Genomic DNA, 16368 nt, shown 5'->3' on the forward strand with positions numbered 1-16368 from the left:
ATAAATACTTACTGTGCCAAACCACATCATCCAAGCCCTTTCCCTGTTACCCCTCTGTTATTTGTACTACGTACAGGGACCACGGGGTGGGACAAAAATGAGAAATTCAAATTGGATGCTAGTTAAGTGTTACTAATTAGCTTTTATTTTTATTGTGGGGGCGGAAGGGGGGTGTTAGTGGAAAAGTTTAAAGCTTTGGACTGACCCAGGGATTTAATTTCTCTGCTTAGCCTGAGCAGACATTACCATAGAAACCGCCACTATTTCCAACTTCCTACTAACGATGGGGTGGGGGCAGCAAAAATCTGGTGGACTTCTGGAAAGCTCTGTTTGCTTCGCATGTACAAAGGGGGGCCCATGACTGTGAAGGTGGGTGAGAGGGAGCCCTTCTTCAGATGCCAGCCCCTGAGAGCGGGTCTCCCTCCAGCAGGCTGGTCTGGTCTCCTCATGGGAGGCGAGCGCCAGAGGAACCAGCTATGGATGAGAATTTGGTGGGAGGCAATTTCCCCAACAAAGCTGACCCACGACAGTTCAAGAATAAGAGAATTCAGGTTTAAAACAGCCTCACTGATGGCTCTTAACTGGGGATGTGGGTGGGGAGGGGCTGGGGGTCAGGAGGGGCAGGAGGGGCAGGAGGGGCAGGGGAACAGAGCACAAAAGGAGAGATCAGACTTTCCCTTCGCTTGCAATTTCCAAAGCAGAGATCATCGAAAACCAACGGCCCGCTGGCTTTGGGACGTGTCTCAGCACTTTCTGCAGCCGTCTGCTGCCTTCTTTCGCTTTCCCTTGGGTTTGTTCCAGCAGATTCCCCTGAGCAGGCACTGACCAGGCCAGGGGCTGGGAGGGGCCTCGCGAGAGGACTAGGAGGAACTCAGTGCTCCTTAGCAAGGCTCTACCCCCAGTTGGAGCCTTAGCTTCATCCATTCATGGGGGGTGGCAGGGAGGAGGCCAGCAAGAATTTTTAAACTTTGAATAAGTTGCTGACGTTTTTAAATAAGCACTGGGCACATAAAACGAGTTGGGCTTTTCTTTGAAAGGTGGGAAATGCTGCAGCATAGGTTCACGGAGCGGCTGGGTGGCTATTCTCCCTAAACAGCGCCGGGGCTCTCTCTCCACCTTGCACGGCCCCCTCTGGCCAGCTTCTCTTTCTTACGGCACTTGCTTGGCCCTGGAAGGCATCTGAGTTTGTAACTCCTGCTCCAGAGCAGCACTTCTCAACCTCAAAGTGCACAGGACTCAGCTGCAGATCCTGCTGAAATGCGGATTCTGATTCCATGGGTCAGCAAGGGAGGCTCCAAGCTCCCTGCTGATTCTGCATTGCTGGTCCTTGGCAGCAAGTGTTAAACACTTACCTCCTCGGTGGATGATGAGGAGATGGCAGGGCGGGGCTTCTTTGGTGCATTTGTTGTGGCACTTTAACCTGAGAGAAAGAGAGAGAAGGGCAGTTGGATGATGGATGGATGGACAGATGCATGGATAAACAGAGCGATGGATGCATTCACGGATGCATAGATGGATGGATAATGAATGGATGGATAGATGGTTGGGTGGATGCACAAATGCATGGACAGATGAACAGACAGATGAATGAATGCATGGGTGGGTGGGTATATAGAGCAAAAGCAGAGTGGACTTTTTGAACACCTTTTACAAACCAATATGGAGTCACTGTCGGCTGTGATAGTCATGTCAAGCACTATGTCAAGACTGAGGTATGGAGTATAACAGGAACACCCAAAACCACAAGTCTGGACATTTGGGTAAAGGCTCCATCAGGACTCCGATATGAGTGGGATCTCCACCCCTCGGGGGCTATAAGAACTCAGAGCTTTGACCATTCAACATTCAAGCTTGGCTGTAGCACGGGTCACGCTCAGAGCACGGAGGGACTTCCACGCCACAGGCTGTTGGCCGCCACTGCAGTCACCTGGCTTGAGACAACTGTGCACGCTGCCAGTGACCAGGACTTTCCCCTGGATGCTCACTCTGCTCCCATCTACCATAAGCTCCCCCTCTCTGTGTGTAACCTGCATGAGACTCTATTGGCTTACTGGGGAGTTCTCCCCTAATAAACCTTTCGGGGATGCTCCCTTGCCACAACAGTGTGTGGGTAGATGGCTAGATGGATTGAGGGGTGGGTAGATGGATTGAGGGGTGGGTAGAATAATCGATGAGTGTGTGGATGGATGGGTAGATGGGTCAATGGGTGGATAGATGGGTGGATGGACAGGTAGATGGATCAGTGGGTGGGTGAATGGGTGGGTGGATGGATGGAATGCCCCAGTGGTTCAGAAAGCTCTGAGTACTGTGGATACCAAATTGTAAGAGGAGATGGGGCAGCTACTGAAAAGACATTATCCTTGGCAGCCAGGAAATTAACTCTGGAGAGAGACTACTGCCATACCACTCTCACGGGTCAGCCCTGGCTGGCCCAAGAGTGGGTAGACACTTCAACAGTGCCCACTTCATGCTATGAAAGACATTCCCCCCATCAGTCTCTATTTATCTTTGTCATCATCATCTTCCAATCCCAATAATCATTTACCATTTACTTGAAGACTCATTTGACAGCCATGGTACTACACATTTTATAGACACTATGCCACTGGATCTTCAGAACAACCTTATGAAGTAGGTATTACTATCACTCCCATCTTACAGATGGAAAAACAGAGGACCTGACTGGCCCTGGCAGAATACCTGGGTCAGTGGTGGCTTCTGATTTTACTTAAAGGCTCTAGCTGTCGGAGACAGCCACCCAAGGCAGTGATGGGAGGTCTCCTTCCCTGCTGGGAGGGTGGGACATTCAGGTTACACACAGAGAGGGGGGCGCTGATGTGGTAGAAGTGAGCAGAGTGAGCGTCCAGGGGAAAGTCCTGGCCACTGGCAGCGTGCACAGTCGTCTCAAGCCAGGTGACTGCAGTGGCGGCCAATAGCCTGTGGCGTGGAAGTCCCTCCGCCTCAGAGGGCAGAGCGAGGCGTGGGAGCAAAACCGCGGCTCATGCAGAACGCCCAAAGAACCAGCTCTGACACTCAGGCTCTTCGCTTCGCGTGGAGTCCAGATGTCAGAACCAGTGCCCACACATCCAGGACTGCTCATCCAGTCCGCAGGACTAGCTAAGTGCCGAAACCACACAGACCCTGGAGGGCGGGTCACAGGGACCGAGGTCAAACTGTTGCACAATGCAGACCCTATGTCCCGCTTATGAAGAATCTTTTTTCCAGCAAATGCATGATTCCACCCAAGTCAGCTCCCCAAGGTTTGCCCTCTGAGGTTCTGATTCAGTAGCTGAATGTGAATTTCCAGCAAGTGTATTCCAGAGTTTAAGAACCACCATGTAAGAGGGGCACAATCTCCCTCCCAGGTGAGAGATGTCTGGGAACCTGACTCTTACAGAATAAACCATCCCCCACCCCCACCCCCAAAAGGGGGGAAATGAGGTCAGGACAGTATACAGAATAAATCTGGCTTCAAATCCCTACACCCCTACTTCCTGGCTGTGACAACTTGGGCAAGTGGCTGACCGGCTCTGAGCCTCAGTTTCCTTACCTGTGAAGTGGGGACAATCATAGCACCTGCCTCACGGGGCTGCATGAGGATTAATAATATGACACGAATCAGGTGCTTGGACAGATACTTGCAGCAGCAGGTGCTGTCCTTCTTACTATGGTGGTTATTGTCATTATTACTAATTGGTACAGCCAGCCCCTAAGACCCTCCGCAGACAACCTTCTCTGGCTGGAAAGGTGGGCTGGCTAAAACGCAGGAAGCCTGAAACAGCACGATGGGGAGCTGGGTGATGAATCTCTCAGTCTCCTCTCTCTTCGGTAGGACAACTCAGGGGTGTGTCAAGGTGGGGCTGGACCAAGTTGCCCATAACTGCCCTTTGAGGCACTTGTGCTGGTTGCTTTGCCTTCCCTGTCTCTCCCCGACTCCCCTGCTGGTGTGGGCTGGGATCTTCTCTCCAATAAACCAACCATCTGCCCTGGAGTCCTTGCCTCAAAGTCTGTGGAAACATGGGAGGCCAACCAAGACACGATGATTATTACAAGAGGCAGAAATCAGAACACCAGGGAGGTCAGTCCCAGAGCCCTCACACCAGAACCAAGCCCTCTGGCCACACTCCCGTGTGTCTCTTTAGCCCACAGTCCTTGATGGTGAATTTCCTTCTCAGGTGCTCTGTCCCACAAGGAGGGAAAGGGGGGCTGGGGAGCGCACAGCTGATGACCAGGGACAAACGTGTGCACCAGGCCTGGCCCAGAGGAGCACCGGGATTCAGGAGGGCGGCTCTGGGCCACTGCCAGGCATGGGAACGGCTGTATGTGGTTCCAGACCTAAGCCTGACCTGAGGTTCCACCCTTCCCAGACCAAGGGGACATCCGTCTGCTTCGCTGGGGTCCAGGGTCCTCATGCAAACTGTGACGAGGATCCCATGAGAAAATGCCCAGGTCAGTACCCACTCAGGCAGCCAATAGGCAGTGTTTCTGCTTTCAGGGCTGAAGCACACCGAGCACCCACAGGATGCCCACATCCATCAGGGAAACTTGATTTAAAACTTTCATTGAAAATCATTCCCTTTTTTTTTTTTTTAACTTTCAAAGCTAATAGGATAAGCTTCAGTTGTCCAGAAAAGTTGCCTACGCGGAACATCTCATTCCCCAAAGGAGCTGCAGGCTAAATGACATGCCCTCTCCGTCTGAAAATTAAATACGTGAATTTATCTGGAGGGCAGCATCTGGATCTTCCTCATCTTGCAGCTCCCTTTCCCACTGCCCCCCTCGGTGCCTGGTCTGGTGGCTGGTGCATAACACACTGGATCAGTATCAGAGAGATGGAGAGAGAGGAGGGAAGAACAAGGAAGGATTGACAGATGGAAAACGGGTCCAACGCTACTGACGTGGGAGCACTGACAGTCTCTATCAAAATTTGTTTTTGAAAAATGGTATGTGTTCCTTATACATCATTTCCCTTGAAGTTGGTGAAATGCAAAAAAGTCCCTCTCTGCATTCCCTTCCAGCCCTCTCTCCTCCCCCACCTGGCAGCTTCCTTCCTTGCTTTTCCCTGCAGGGATGATATGAGCTCTCCTTCCCTCTGGGCATGAAGAGGGAGGCACGGGGAGGGAAGAAGGAGAGGTGAGCAAGGGATGGGGCAGGAGAGTGGGTCTTTATTCTGAGAGCAAGGGGAACCACGGAAGGATTTTAAGCAGGAAGGTGGAGGCTGGGTAAGCATTTTGGAAAGGCCCCTCTGGCAGTACATTTATCATCAAAGGGCACCAGGGTCCCCTCCCCGCCTCTCCTACCCCCTTTTCCTAGTCCCTGCGCTCAGTGCTCCTTTGCACTTCCTGCGGAATCAGGAAACCCAATCAGGACCCCCTTTGCCTGGGGCTTTGTTTCATTGAATTGCCTGACCCAGCAGTTGTCTCAGTCTGGCTCCCCTATGGTGTCTTCTTTGAGCCAAATGCTTCCAGAAACATCTCCGTATGTCCTCAGTGGAGGAAATCAAAACACCCCTTCCCTCACTGCTGACAACGCAGTGGGTTGAACTCTCTGGCCTACAACTCGTACAAAGAAACCCCCGATGACAGAATGAGAAAGGTGCTGGGGACTGTGACATATAAATCAGACCACAGGCCCCAGGGCTGAATGAAAAATTCTCAGGAAACCCCAGCACTGTTCTCTCCCTGGGAGGATATGTACCGAAACTGCGGGTTTAATTAGCTGCTGGGGATGCCTCCAACCCTCCTCACCCCCCAGCTTCCCCGAGAGAGGAGCCCATGGCCACAGGGGTGTCACAGCTCCCAGGACCTGGAGGTGTTTCTCAGAACACGAAGACCCATTTGTCATCTTTCAATTCAAGAAAGGCTGATGGGAGAGAGTGGCAGGAGGAATGAGAAAAAGACAAATAGCTCTGGTCCAGGGTCAGGCTGAGATCAGTCTCACATTCCGTTTTGATTATTTTGTTCAAGGAGGAGCAGAGTGGGGGAGCATTTGTTGCCGCCCTTCTGTGTGGCCAGCCCTTAGCTCATGTGAGTGGCTAGGAGTCCAGGTTCTTGATTCAGAAGGACTGTATGTAAGTTTGAGGAGCAGATCCACCCACCATGAGAATTTGGGTCAGTTATTTAATCCTAAAGGTCTCTGTTTCCTCATCTGTAAAATGGGGATAACAACAGACCTTATCTTCCATGGTTGTTGCAAGGATTAAATGAAATAATGTTTTTAGCAAAATGTATGGCACTTAATAAATCTTCAATATATAATATTATCATCACTATCACCATCATCATCATGACCATCATCACCACCACCACCGCCACCATGACCACCATCTTCACTACCACCATCACCATCATCACCATCACCACCACCATCACCATCACCACCACCACCACTACCATCATCACTATCATCACCACCACCACCATCACCATCACATTCAACCCCCACCTCAGCCCCCAGTAAAGTTATAATCATCCCTCACACAACTGTAATTAGACCCACATTTTTGCCTATAATAGGTAAAAATGCAGATAAGGGACCATGAATTCCCACTCTGATTATGGCAAAAACTGAAGTGTTTCCATTAATGGAAAAGTAAGTTCAGGCTTCAAGCTGGGGATCTCTGAAACACACGCTCATAATTATATCCTGCCAATGTCCTGCCTGTCGTACAAGTACCTGAAGCTTCCAGGAAATTCGCAGCAGCTGCAGCATCGGTGCTCATCATCGCCCCAGCTTTCCAACAGCTGAGGAAATTAGTGCACCCAGTGGCTCTAACCAACCATGGCCCACTTCACACTTCTATCTCATCACAGACAAAACACCGTATTTGAAGCAAGAACACAGGCTAAGGGGGTATACAGGGCACGAAGGGAACCAACAAACACATGAAATCCAAGGGAAAAGGTCCATTAACAGAGCAAAACTGGATAAAGGGCTACATGGCTGATTTAAACAAAAATTAGTAAAAGTGACAGCTTGCAGGGAGAGAAATGAGAGCGTGTCCAGCCAGGCTACTGCAGGCAGGAGAAGAGGGGGGTTAAGGCATTAAGACCCCACTGGGACAAATGGAAAATCCAGCGCTGGTTAACTCGGGTTCCAAATGCCACTCTCTACCTTGCTGGGGAGATGCTTATGAGGTGGGCAGTGACCTTGGTGGGAACATGAGATCTTTCCATTAGCATGGACCTGCCTCCAGCCAACCTGGGACATGGGACTTGCAGGGGTCAACCCAGACAAACCAGGATGTTTGATTGCTGTATAACCTGTTGATTATTTTAGAAACAGCACTGTAGCCTGGCCAGTGTTGCTCAGTGGTTGAGTGTCGACGTATAAACCAGGAGGTCACAGTTTGATTCCTGGTCAGCGCACATGCCCGGGTTGTGGGCTTGATCCCCAGTGGGAGCGTGCAGGAGGCAGCTGATCAATGATTCTCTCTCATCATTGATATTTCTCTCTCTCTTTATCTCTCCCTTCCTCTCTGAAACCTATAAAGATATATATATGTGTTTAAAAAGCACAAGATCTTTTAAAAAAAGAAAATAAAAAGAAAGAAATAGCACTATAATGCTAGCACTCTGAAATGGAACAATGCATACCACAGTCCCAGGGCTAGGGAATGAGTGATTTACTATATAAGCAGTGCTTGCCCATCAAGGGCAATTTTGCTGCCTTCCTCCCCCACCCCAGGAACATTAGCAATGTCTGGAGACATTTTTGGTTGTCACAACTGAGGGTAGAGTTGGGGGGCCACTGGCATCTAGTGGGTGAAGGCCAGCAATTCTTTGAAACATCCACAAGAGATCCCTAGACAAAGAATTGCCTGGCCCCAAATGGCAACGGTGCCCAATTGAGAAACACGGATATAAACCCTTCCATTTGTCTCCTATGGTGGCTGGTTCAGAAAATCCCCAAAGAAAAACAGAGAATGAGAACTATGGAGAAGTAGGAAATCAGCTAGATTTTCCAGACCACTGACCTTGCTTCAACCCACAGAGGTGATAATGGTTCTTGCTGTTTATACTTTACGTTAATAGAAAATCCATTTCTGCAATGAAGAAAATGCTGAACAACTTAAAGATTCTGATTGAAGGAATTCCCAAGTCATTAATGTGACTTGGTTTCTACCCAGGTTTCTACCAGTACATGTCTTATCACCTTGAATGAATGTATGCATGAGCCTCGTTTTCCATCAGAGAGGTTTAGAAGCTTTTCCAGAGTCGCCCAGCTGGGAGGCGGCAGAGCCAGAACCTGAACCCAGCTCTCTCTGGCTGCCGACTCTGGACTCTGGTGCTGTCTTACCGAGTTAGGCTCCCCTAGAGGCAGAGCCTGAGAAGGGTATTCCTACAAGTGAGTTATGGAGGTTTTAGGAGACACCCCCTCCCTCCCACACCCCAGCACATGCAGAAAAAAAAGCACCTTGTTCCAACTCTTGCTTTCTAGAGTGCAGCCACCTAAATGCCACCCTGAGATGCAGATGGGGGAGAGGCCCCAGGCCTCAGCTGCGCACAGAGGAAGAGGCAGATAACATGACCGAGGGCTGGGGACGCCATCAGCACCTTCTTGCAAAGGCAAACTCCAGCCAGCTGAACCCACAGTTACCAGACAATACTCGGATTGTGCTGACATCCGACCACTTAGAATGGAACTCCACTCCGCGCTCATGAACCTATTTGATGAAAACGCCTCGATTTAGATAACTGCAAATTGCTTTCTGAGCATAATTTCCTATTAGTTCATTAATCTCTCTATTCAGAACGCCAACAAGACAGCTGATGATAATTCCGGAGGAAGTGGGCGTGACGCAGGAGCAGGAGGGAAGGGGGTGAGACACTCCGGAGTCTCCTGACTTCCTGGGTGGAGGGGTACCCCAAACTAATGTATTCACTTTTGTTTATTAAGGTCTTATCATGGGCCAAGTACTAGGCTGAGCATGTTACCTTATTATTTCAGATTTAAAAAATTATAAAAATCTCATGAGTAAATGAACAAATGGTTCTGCCCATTTTTTCTAAGAAGCTGCCCCCCCCCCCAAGTCTTGGTGCCACCTCTCTGAAATTCCCCGTCACTGTCTTTATCGTGCACGTCTGTTTCACTGAAATTCATTTCTCAACAGCTGTCTCCCCTAAACTCCTGGACAGTGGGGTCTGTGTGCTACCTGTCTCTGTCCCTCATCCAACCCCTCTACCTTGCCCATAAGTGTGACCAAAATGTCGCTACCTTTGAAAACAAATACCAATGACCGTCCATCCTCGCTGTTCTTAATGCAAAAGCAGAGGGTTTTATTCACAGAAGAATACATGCAAATTTAACTGGCGAGACCTGTGGTGCGGGCTCACCACTCCAACCTGGAGGCGCGCTCACCCTGCTGCAGTTACACAGGGACATGTCAGAATTCCCGAGCATGCCGGCCCCGCAGCAGCGACATGTCTGCTTCCCACTGTGGCAGGTTTTCTAGGGGCTCAGCAAACTGGTGCCCACGGCACAGCGGAGCATGGCGTGGCTTGAATTCTGCCGTGTTCACACCAGGAGTCACTTTTGCACAAGGTGAGTGAGGAGAAAGTTCTGTAATAGAACCTTGTAACCTGGGGGCAAGGACATGTCACTGACTCCTCCCACCAGTCCTGCGGTGGGTGCTCCTAGTGCACCCACTTTACAGATAAGGAAACTAAGCTCCCAGATGGCACATGTCTTGCTCAGGCTCATACAGGGAGTTGGGCGATGGAGCTGGGACTCAAACTTGGTCCTGGCTGCTTCCAAAGTCTGTGCTTCTAGCAGCCAGCCCTCCCCCAGATCCTCATACTTCCTCCAGTCCCCCCCACCCCAACCCTTGGCAGGCTCCAAGCCTTTGCTCATTACTTCCAGAACAGAGGACAGAAGCACAGGACGCCTCTGAGTTCTGCATCCAGTGCCGAAAATTAAACGGCTCAGGAAGCCTCAGCCTGGCCGACTCCTGGCTGTGTCCCTGTCACCTAATTACCTGCCTTCAAAGCCTCCACACCGCAGCTGTGAGGCTGTGAAAGCTGCCTTGTCCCCCACAGAACACGGTGTGACTGCGCACAGCCCAGGAGCAGCTGGTGTTCGGGGGAAATCAGACAGCTTTCCGGTTGGACCCCAGGCCTGGCCTTGTGCCTCTTGGGAAAGACCAGGGGCCGCCATCTTCGGGGCTCACCTGAGAGCCTGGGTCTGTGGAGGACCGAGGTGGGCAGGGGGCCTCCCAACACAAATGCTTGGTAATTACTGTCCTGTCTATCTTCCCTGTGTCCATGGAGCTACAGGCTCCTTAGGGGCTGGAGCTACCTAATCCTTCCCACAGGGGAAGGGAGCCTTCCCCTCATCACTCGGGTGAGACCTGCAGGCTGGCAGGAAGAGGGAGCCCTGGTCCCTGTGCTGGCCCACCTCCATCACCGGCAGGGCTGGGGGTGGGGCCTGCAGGGGCCCCAATGAGAGTGTGGGACAGACAAGGCTACAGAGGAAGAAGGTTTCCTGCCATCTTTTTTATTTTAATTTATACACACACACACACACATACACACACATACATACACACACACACAGTCTTTCTGATTTCAGGGAGGAAGGGAGAGGGAGAGAGATAGAAACATCAATGATGAGAGAGAATCACTGATCGGCTGCCTCCTGCACATCTCCTACTGGGGATGGAGCCTGCAACCCGGGCATGTGCCCTGACAGGGAATTGAACCATGACCTCCTTATTCATAGGTCCACACTCAACCACTGAGCGATGCCAGTCAGGCAGTCTCCTGCCATCTTTTAATCTAAGTGGCGCCAGGCAGCAGTCAGACGTACATTCATCTGTAACTCTTTGCTATAGCTGAACATTATTGACTATTTTACAGTCATTGGACCAGAGTGGGTACTTGATACACGTTTACAGAAGGAGAGAGGGAGGCCAGGCAGAGAGGCATGTGTGACCTGTGACGGAGGACAGGAGTCTGAGCCTGCCCCCGCACCAGGCTGTGTCGTTAGTGCTGATTTCTTGAATGCTCATTGCCACAGCAGGCAGGTGTGATGATTACTCCTGTCATGTAGATGAGAACACTAGGAACAGAAATGTGAGGTGACTTGCCCAAGATTACATCGCTAGAAAGCAAGAGAGCCGAATGTAAACCCATCTTAGTCTGACTCAAGAGCCCACATTGGCCACCATAGTTTTTCTACAGCCTCCCCACCTTTGGCCAGCCATGACCTGGAACGTATGTGTGGACGTGGGGTGGGAGGAGAACTGGGGACCAACATGATGCCACAAAAAAAGTTAGGGGCCAGGGTTTAAGTCCTGACTGCCACTTCCTGGCTGTGTGACTTCAGGCAGGAGATTTATTCTTGCCAAGACTCAGTTTTCACATCTACAAAATGGGGAGAATCATCACCACACACCTCCCCCGCCCCACCCTCCAGCTCAGAGGAGAAACAATAAAGAAGAAAAAGATTTCACAAAGTCTAACTCGGGGATTGGCAAACTACAGCCAAGGGGGCACAGGCCAGCTGGCAGAATATTTATGCAAATAAGGTTCTATGGAAATATATAAATGTGTCATGCTCATTTGGGTATTGTCTCTGGCTGCCTTTGAGCTACATGGCAGAGCCAATAGTTGAAACAGAGACACTATGGCCTAGACGCAAAGCCTAGAATATTTACTATCTGATCAGCTCTGGAAAAAGTTTGCCAACCCTTATCTTGGATGCTATGAAGACGCAAGGTGCCCCGTGCCTCAGCAGGCAGCACTATGCGTTCATTTCCAACACCGCCCATCAGCTTGGGCTCTCCTTCAGAACTGCTCCCCTTGAGCTCTTCCCCAAATATACAGGTTCATTTAACATCGATTTTCGAAAAACGGAACAAGCAACTCAACTGAAAGTCAAAAAACCACTCCCACCAGCCATTTCAGGGCCCGATGAAGCGCTAGCTGACACCAGGCACCGTGAGAAGACGCTTCCAGGTACAGCCACTTACTTGCAATTTTTACACTTGAGGCCAAAAAGCATCCCTTTCCCACAAACTGTGCACGTCTGAGACATCCAGTACTTGGTGGAAAACCTGTGGAAAAGAGACAGAAAATGGTCAAGGTTAGGGTGATGGCGACTGACCTGTCTCTATCAGGATGAACCCCTTAAAGGTAAGACCTCCAGGCTGGCATCTGATTCCAGTCCCGCTTCTTCCAAGGTGTGACTTAATCAACTTGCTTAAACCCCTGGAGCCTCAGTTTCCTCATCTGTAAAGTGGGATAATAACAGTACCTACCTCATAGGTCATCGGGAGGATTAAACACAGTCATGAAAAGTGTCAGGGCTTTCACACAGCCCCTGACAGATAGTGAGCCCTCAATTAATTGGGTTGTGACTGTATTACCTGATCATTCCTAAACAGTCAATCAGTCATTCAACAAATATTGCCTGATGTCCTACTATGTATGTGCCAGTTCAGTTCTAGGGCAGAGTTATGGAAGGGGCTGGAACTGTCCTTGGAGCCTCCAAAGCAAGACAAGGCCTCCGGAAAGTCCAGCTAAGCCATTCCCCATCGCTGCTCGCCATGTCACCTGGGAAGCTTCCAGAGGGGACCACGCCCCAACAAGCCAAGACCACAAACTGTAGGAGAGTCCCCTAAAAAGAAAGCCTTTCAGAACATCAGCTCCTCTCCCTCCCCAACCACCACCACTTGCTGCAACCAAGGCAGCTTAGAGGCCTCTGACATACAGCGACGAACCAGCAGGAATGGAGGTGCATTCCTCCATTTCCAGCCCATGGGGGCCCGGGTACTTTCTTCTCCAAGAGACAGCAGGCGCTGAGCCAGGGAGTGGAACAGAGCCAAGAACATGGCCAATCCAGGGGGAGAACCGAGTCAGGGGTATTGCTTAGCCAGGGGTGAGGCCAATCCAGGGGGGAGAACTGGGTCAGGGGGTGTTGCTTAGCCAGGGGTGAGTTCAATCTGGGGCAAGAACTGAGTCAGGGGGTGTTGCTCAGCCAGAGGGTGAGGTCAATCCAGGGGGGAGAACTGGGTCAGGGGGTATTGCTTAGCCAGGGGTGAGGTCAATCCAGGGGGGAGAACTGGGTCAGGGGGTGTTCCTTAGCCAGGGGTGAGGTCAATCCAGGGGGGAGAACTGGGTCAGGGGGTGTTCCTTAGCCAGGGGTGAGGTCAATCCATGGGGGAGAACTGGGTCAGGGGGTGTTGCTTAGCCAGGGGTGAGGACAGTCCAGGGGGGAGAACTGGGTCAGGGGGTGTTGCTTAGCCAGGGGTGAGGTCAATCCAGGGGGAGAACCAAGTTAGGGGGTGTTCCTTAGCCAGGGGTGAGGCCAGTCCAGGGGCAAGAGCTGAGTCAGGGGTGTTGCTTAGCCAGGGGTGAGGCCAGTCCAGGGGTGAGAACTGAGTCTGGGTGTTGCTTAGCCAGGGGTGAGGCCAGTCCAGGGGTGGAGCTGAGCCAGGGGCAGTGCAGAGGAAAGAAACAAACAGCAGGCCCCCGTGATGCCCCTCTCTGCATCTCGCTACCGGACCACTGATGTGTCCATCACACGTTTCGCACTACTTCCTCCGCCACTTTCTCATTTGAGACTTCACAAGTGTCCCATCAACGTATTTCCTTCAAGAACTGTTGATGAGATGCCTTTCCAGGACAGCGTACTGCCCTCCACACCCACAGCCCTAATCTCTCCCTACTGTCCTGGTCTGTTTGCTGTCTAACCCTCCACTAGACCATGAGATCCTTAAGGACGCGGGTCTACATCTCTCTCAGTGCTGCAGCCAAGGCACAGAAATTCTCTACAAATACGAGTGGACAGAATCCATGAATGAGTGAACCAGTCCCTCAGCCCATTCACGGAGTCCTTGGTGCAAAGAAACCTCTCAGCAGCATGTTCAAAGAACACAAAGTGCTGAGGTCAGCTGGCTTGTAGATCCATCACTGAATCGTCCAGGGCCTCAGCTTTCCAATCTGTCAAATGGACATGACCACACTTTTGCCATTTACCCCACAGTGTTTGTGAGGAGACTGTGAGGATAATGAGCTAAACTGTGGAAAGTAAAGAACTTCTTATAAGGGATGACTAGTAGTTACAAATCTCCCTCCTGAAAGGGCAGGTGTGTCCCTGGAGAGGTGGCCCCATGTACCCAGCGTGGCTGCAGCTCTGCACTGACTGACACCTCAGAAGAAGTGACCATCCATTCCTGAGTCTTCTGACCCAAAACTAGGATGTAAAGCATTTGTTTTGACAAGGATACCAGTTATTAAGTGGTTATTATATGCCAGGGCCTTTGCTTAGCACTTTAATATAGTATCTCATTTAATCCTCATGACCACCCTGTGGGTAGGCAGAATTATCTGATGAGAAAATTGTGCCTCAGAGAGGTTAAGTAACTTCCTCAAGGCTGAAAAGCTTTACTACAGTGGTTCTCAACCTTCCTAATGCCGCGACCCTTTAATACAGTTCCTCATGTTGTGGTGACCCCCAACCATAAAATTATTTTCGTTGCTACTTTATAACTGTAATTTTGCTACTGTTATGAATCGTAATGTAAATATCTGATATGCAGGATGTATTTTCATTGTTACACATTGAACATAATTAAAGCATAGTGATTTAATCACAAAAACAATATGTAATTATATATGTGTTTTCCGATGGTCTTAGGCAACCCCTGTGAAAGGGTTGTTCGACCCCCAAAGGGGTCGTGACCCACAGGTTGAGAACTGCTGCTTTACTATCTGGGATTGGAACACAGGTCACTCAAACTCCAAAGCCCTGGCTTTTAACCATTATGTGCTAATTTCACATGGGCCAGGTTAGTAAGACGCAGACATCTCAGTCCCCGGCTGTCACGCTGAGGTTTAGCCTGGCCCATGCGAGAGCAGCATGGTGACATAGCAGCTGGAGTGACACATCTGCCCAGCCTCTCCCCACCACGGGGGTCACAGTGCCCAGCCCTCACCATGCCTGGAGGTAGGAATCCAGCCTACCTGTGCTTGATGGAGTTGCTAAGGTCTCTGCGAGAGATCTGCGGGGACCAGCGCGGTACTGACAGTGTGTCTGCGGGGAGAGAAGAGAGGAGGACAGCCGGTTACACAGAGGCCAGAGCCTGGTGTGGGCCCATTACACAGAGGATTAGAGGCTGGTGTGGGCTCCAGCCAAACCGAGTAAGAGGGAGGCTCACCGCCCTCAGGAAGGACAATGACCACATCACTTGTTAAACCAAAGCCGAGCAGAACGCTGGTTTAGCCTGTTTATCTTAACCCATGCAAGGTCCCCGGGCAGGGCAGCCAGAGAGTGCCTTAAAGGAAGCCAGTGTGCAAACAATAAGATTAAGCATCACTTGCATTTACAGAGTGCTTAGTGTGTGCTGGGTGTGTGCCCACACGTGCCTCAGTTCAGTACGCCGTGAACAATCCCAAAGACGGGGGCTTGTTAGCATCCCCACCTTGACGGTGAGGCAGCTGCGGCCTGGAGAGAGGAAGTCAGTTGCTCAAGGTCATACACCTCGGAAGCAGCACAGTCACTGGGAAGCCAGGCTTGAGGGCTCTAGGCATGTGCCCTTGCAGGCAAAGTTCTAAAACGGTAGATTCCAAATGCCAGTCACGCAAGTACCACCCTCCTAATTTTGGTCACGACCCTGTATAACCCATAGAATTATTTGTTTCCTATTTTAAGTTGACTCTTTTTGTTTGTTTAAATACATTTATCTTAAAATCAAAGTCTATATGGAAAACTAGTATCACTTTCTATATATTGTAGGTAACTATTTAAAATATGTCCATGAACCATCTAAACTCATTCTAGAATAAAGGGATGGACTGGTTGATGAACAGGTGGATGGATGGCTAGATAGATAGGTCGATGGACTGGTTGGTGGGTGTGTGGATGGATGGATGGATGGATGGACGAACGAACATGTGGGTAGGTGAATGGTTGAATAGGTGGATGGATGAACAGATGAGTGGATAGATAGATGGGTAGATGGTAAAATGCTAGGTGGATGAGTGGGTATGTGGATGGGTGGATAGGTAGATGGACTGGTAGGTGGGTGGGTGGATGAATGGACAGATAGATGGATGAATGGTTGGAGAGGTGGGTGGCTGGACAGATGATAGGCAAGATGGGTAGGTAGGTGGATTAAGTGCTAGGTGAGTGAGTGGATGGGTGGATGGATGGATAGGTAAATGAAGTGGTAGGTAGGTAAGTGAGTGAATGGGTGGGTGGATGGATGGATGGATGGATGGATGCATGGATGGATGGATGGATGGATGGATGGATGTTTGGACAGGTGGGTGGATGAATGGTTGGATAGGTAGGTGGATAGACAGATGACTGGATAGATGGACAAATGGGTAGGTGGGTGAATGAATTGCTAGGTGGGTGGATGGA

The 16368-nt window shown here is 50.4% G+C and overlaps 1 protein-coding gene across 1 annotated transcript in view; it reads right to left on the reverse strand.

The window, feature by feature from the left end:
- Positions 1 to 16368, reverse strand: part of KSR2 (kinase suppressor of ras 2) — a 269125-nt gene that overhangs the window by 55666 nt on the left and 197091 nt on the right. The window contains exons 6-8 of the mRNA XM_036354302.1: positions 14967 to 15036; positions 11972 to 12055; positions 1347 to 1420 (exon numbers count right to left, since the gene is read on the reverse strand). Coding sequence (XP_036210195.1) covers positions 1347 to 1420; positions 11972 to 12055; positions 14967 to 15036 — 228 coding nt within the window. The remainder of the gene's footprint in view (positions 1 to 1346; positions 1421 to 11971; positions 12056 to 14966; positions 15037 to 16368) is intronic.

This window comes from Myotis myotis, unplaced genomic scaffold (genome assembly GCF_014108235.1).
Source record: "Myotis myotis isolate mMyoMyo1 unplaced genomic scaffold, mMyoMyo1.p scaffold_m19_p_20, whole genome shotgun sequence".
NCBI lineage: Eukaryota > Metazoa > Chordata > Mammalia > Chiroptera > Vespertilionidae > Myotis > Myotis myotis.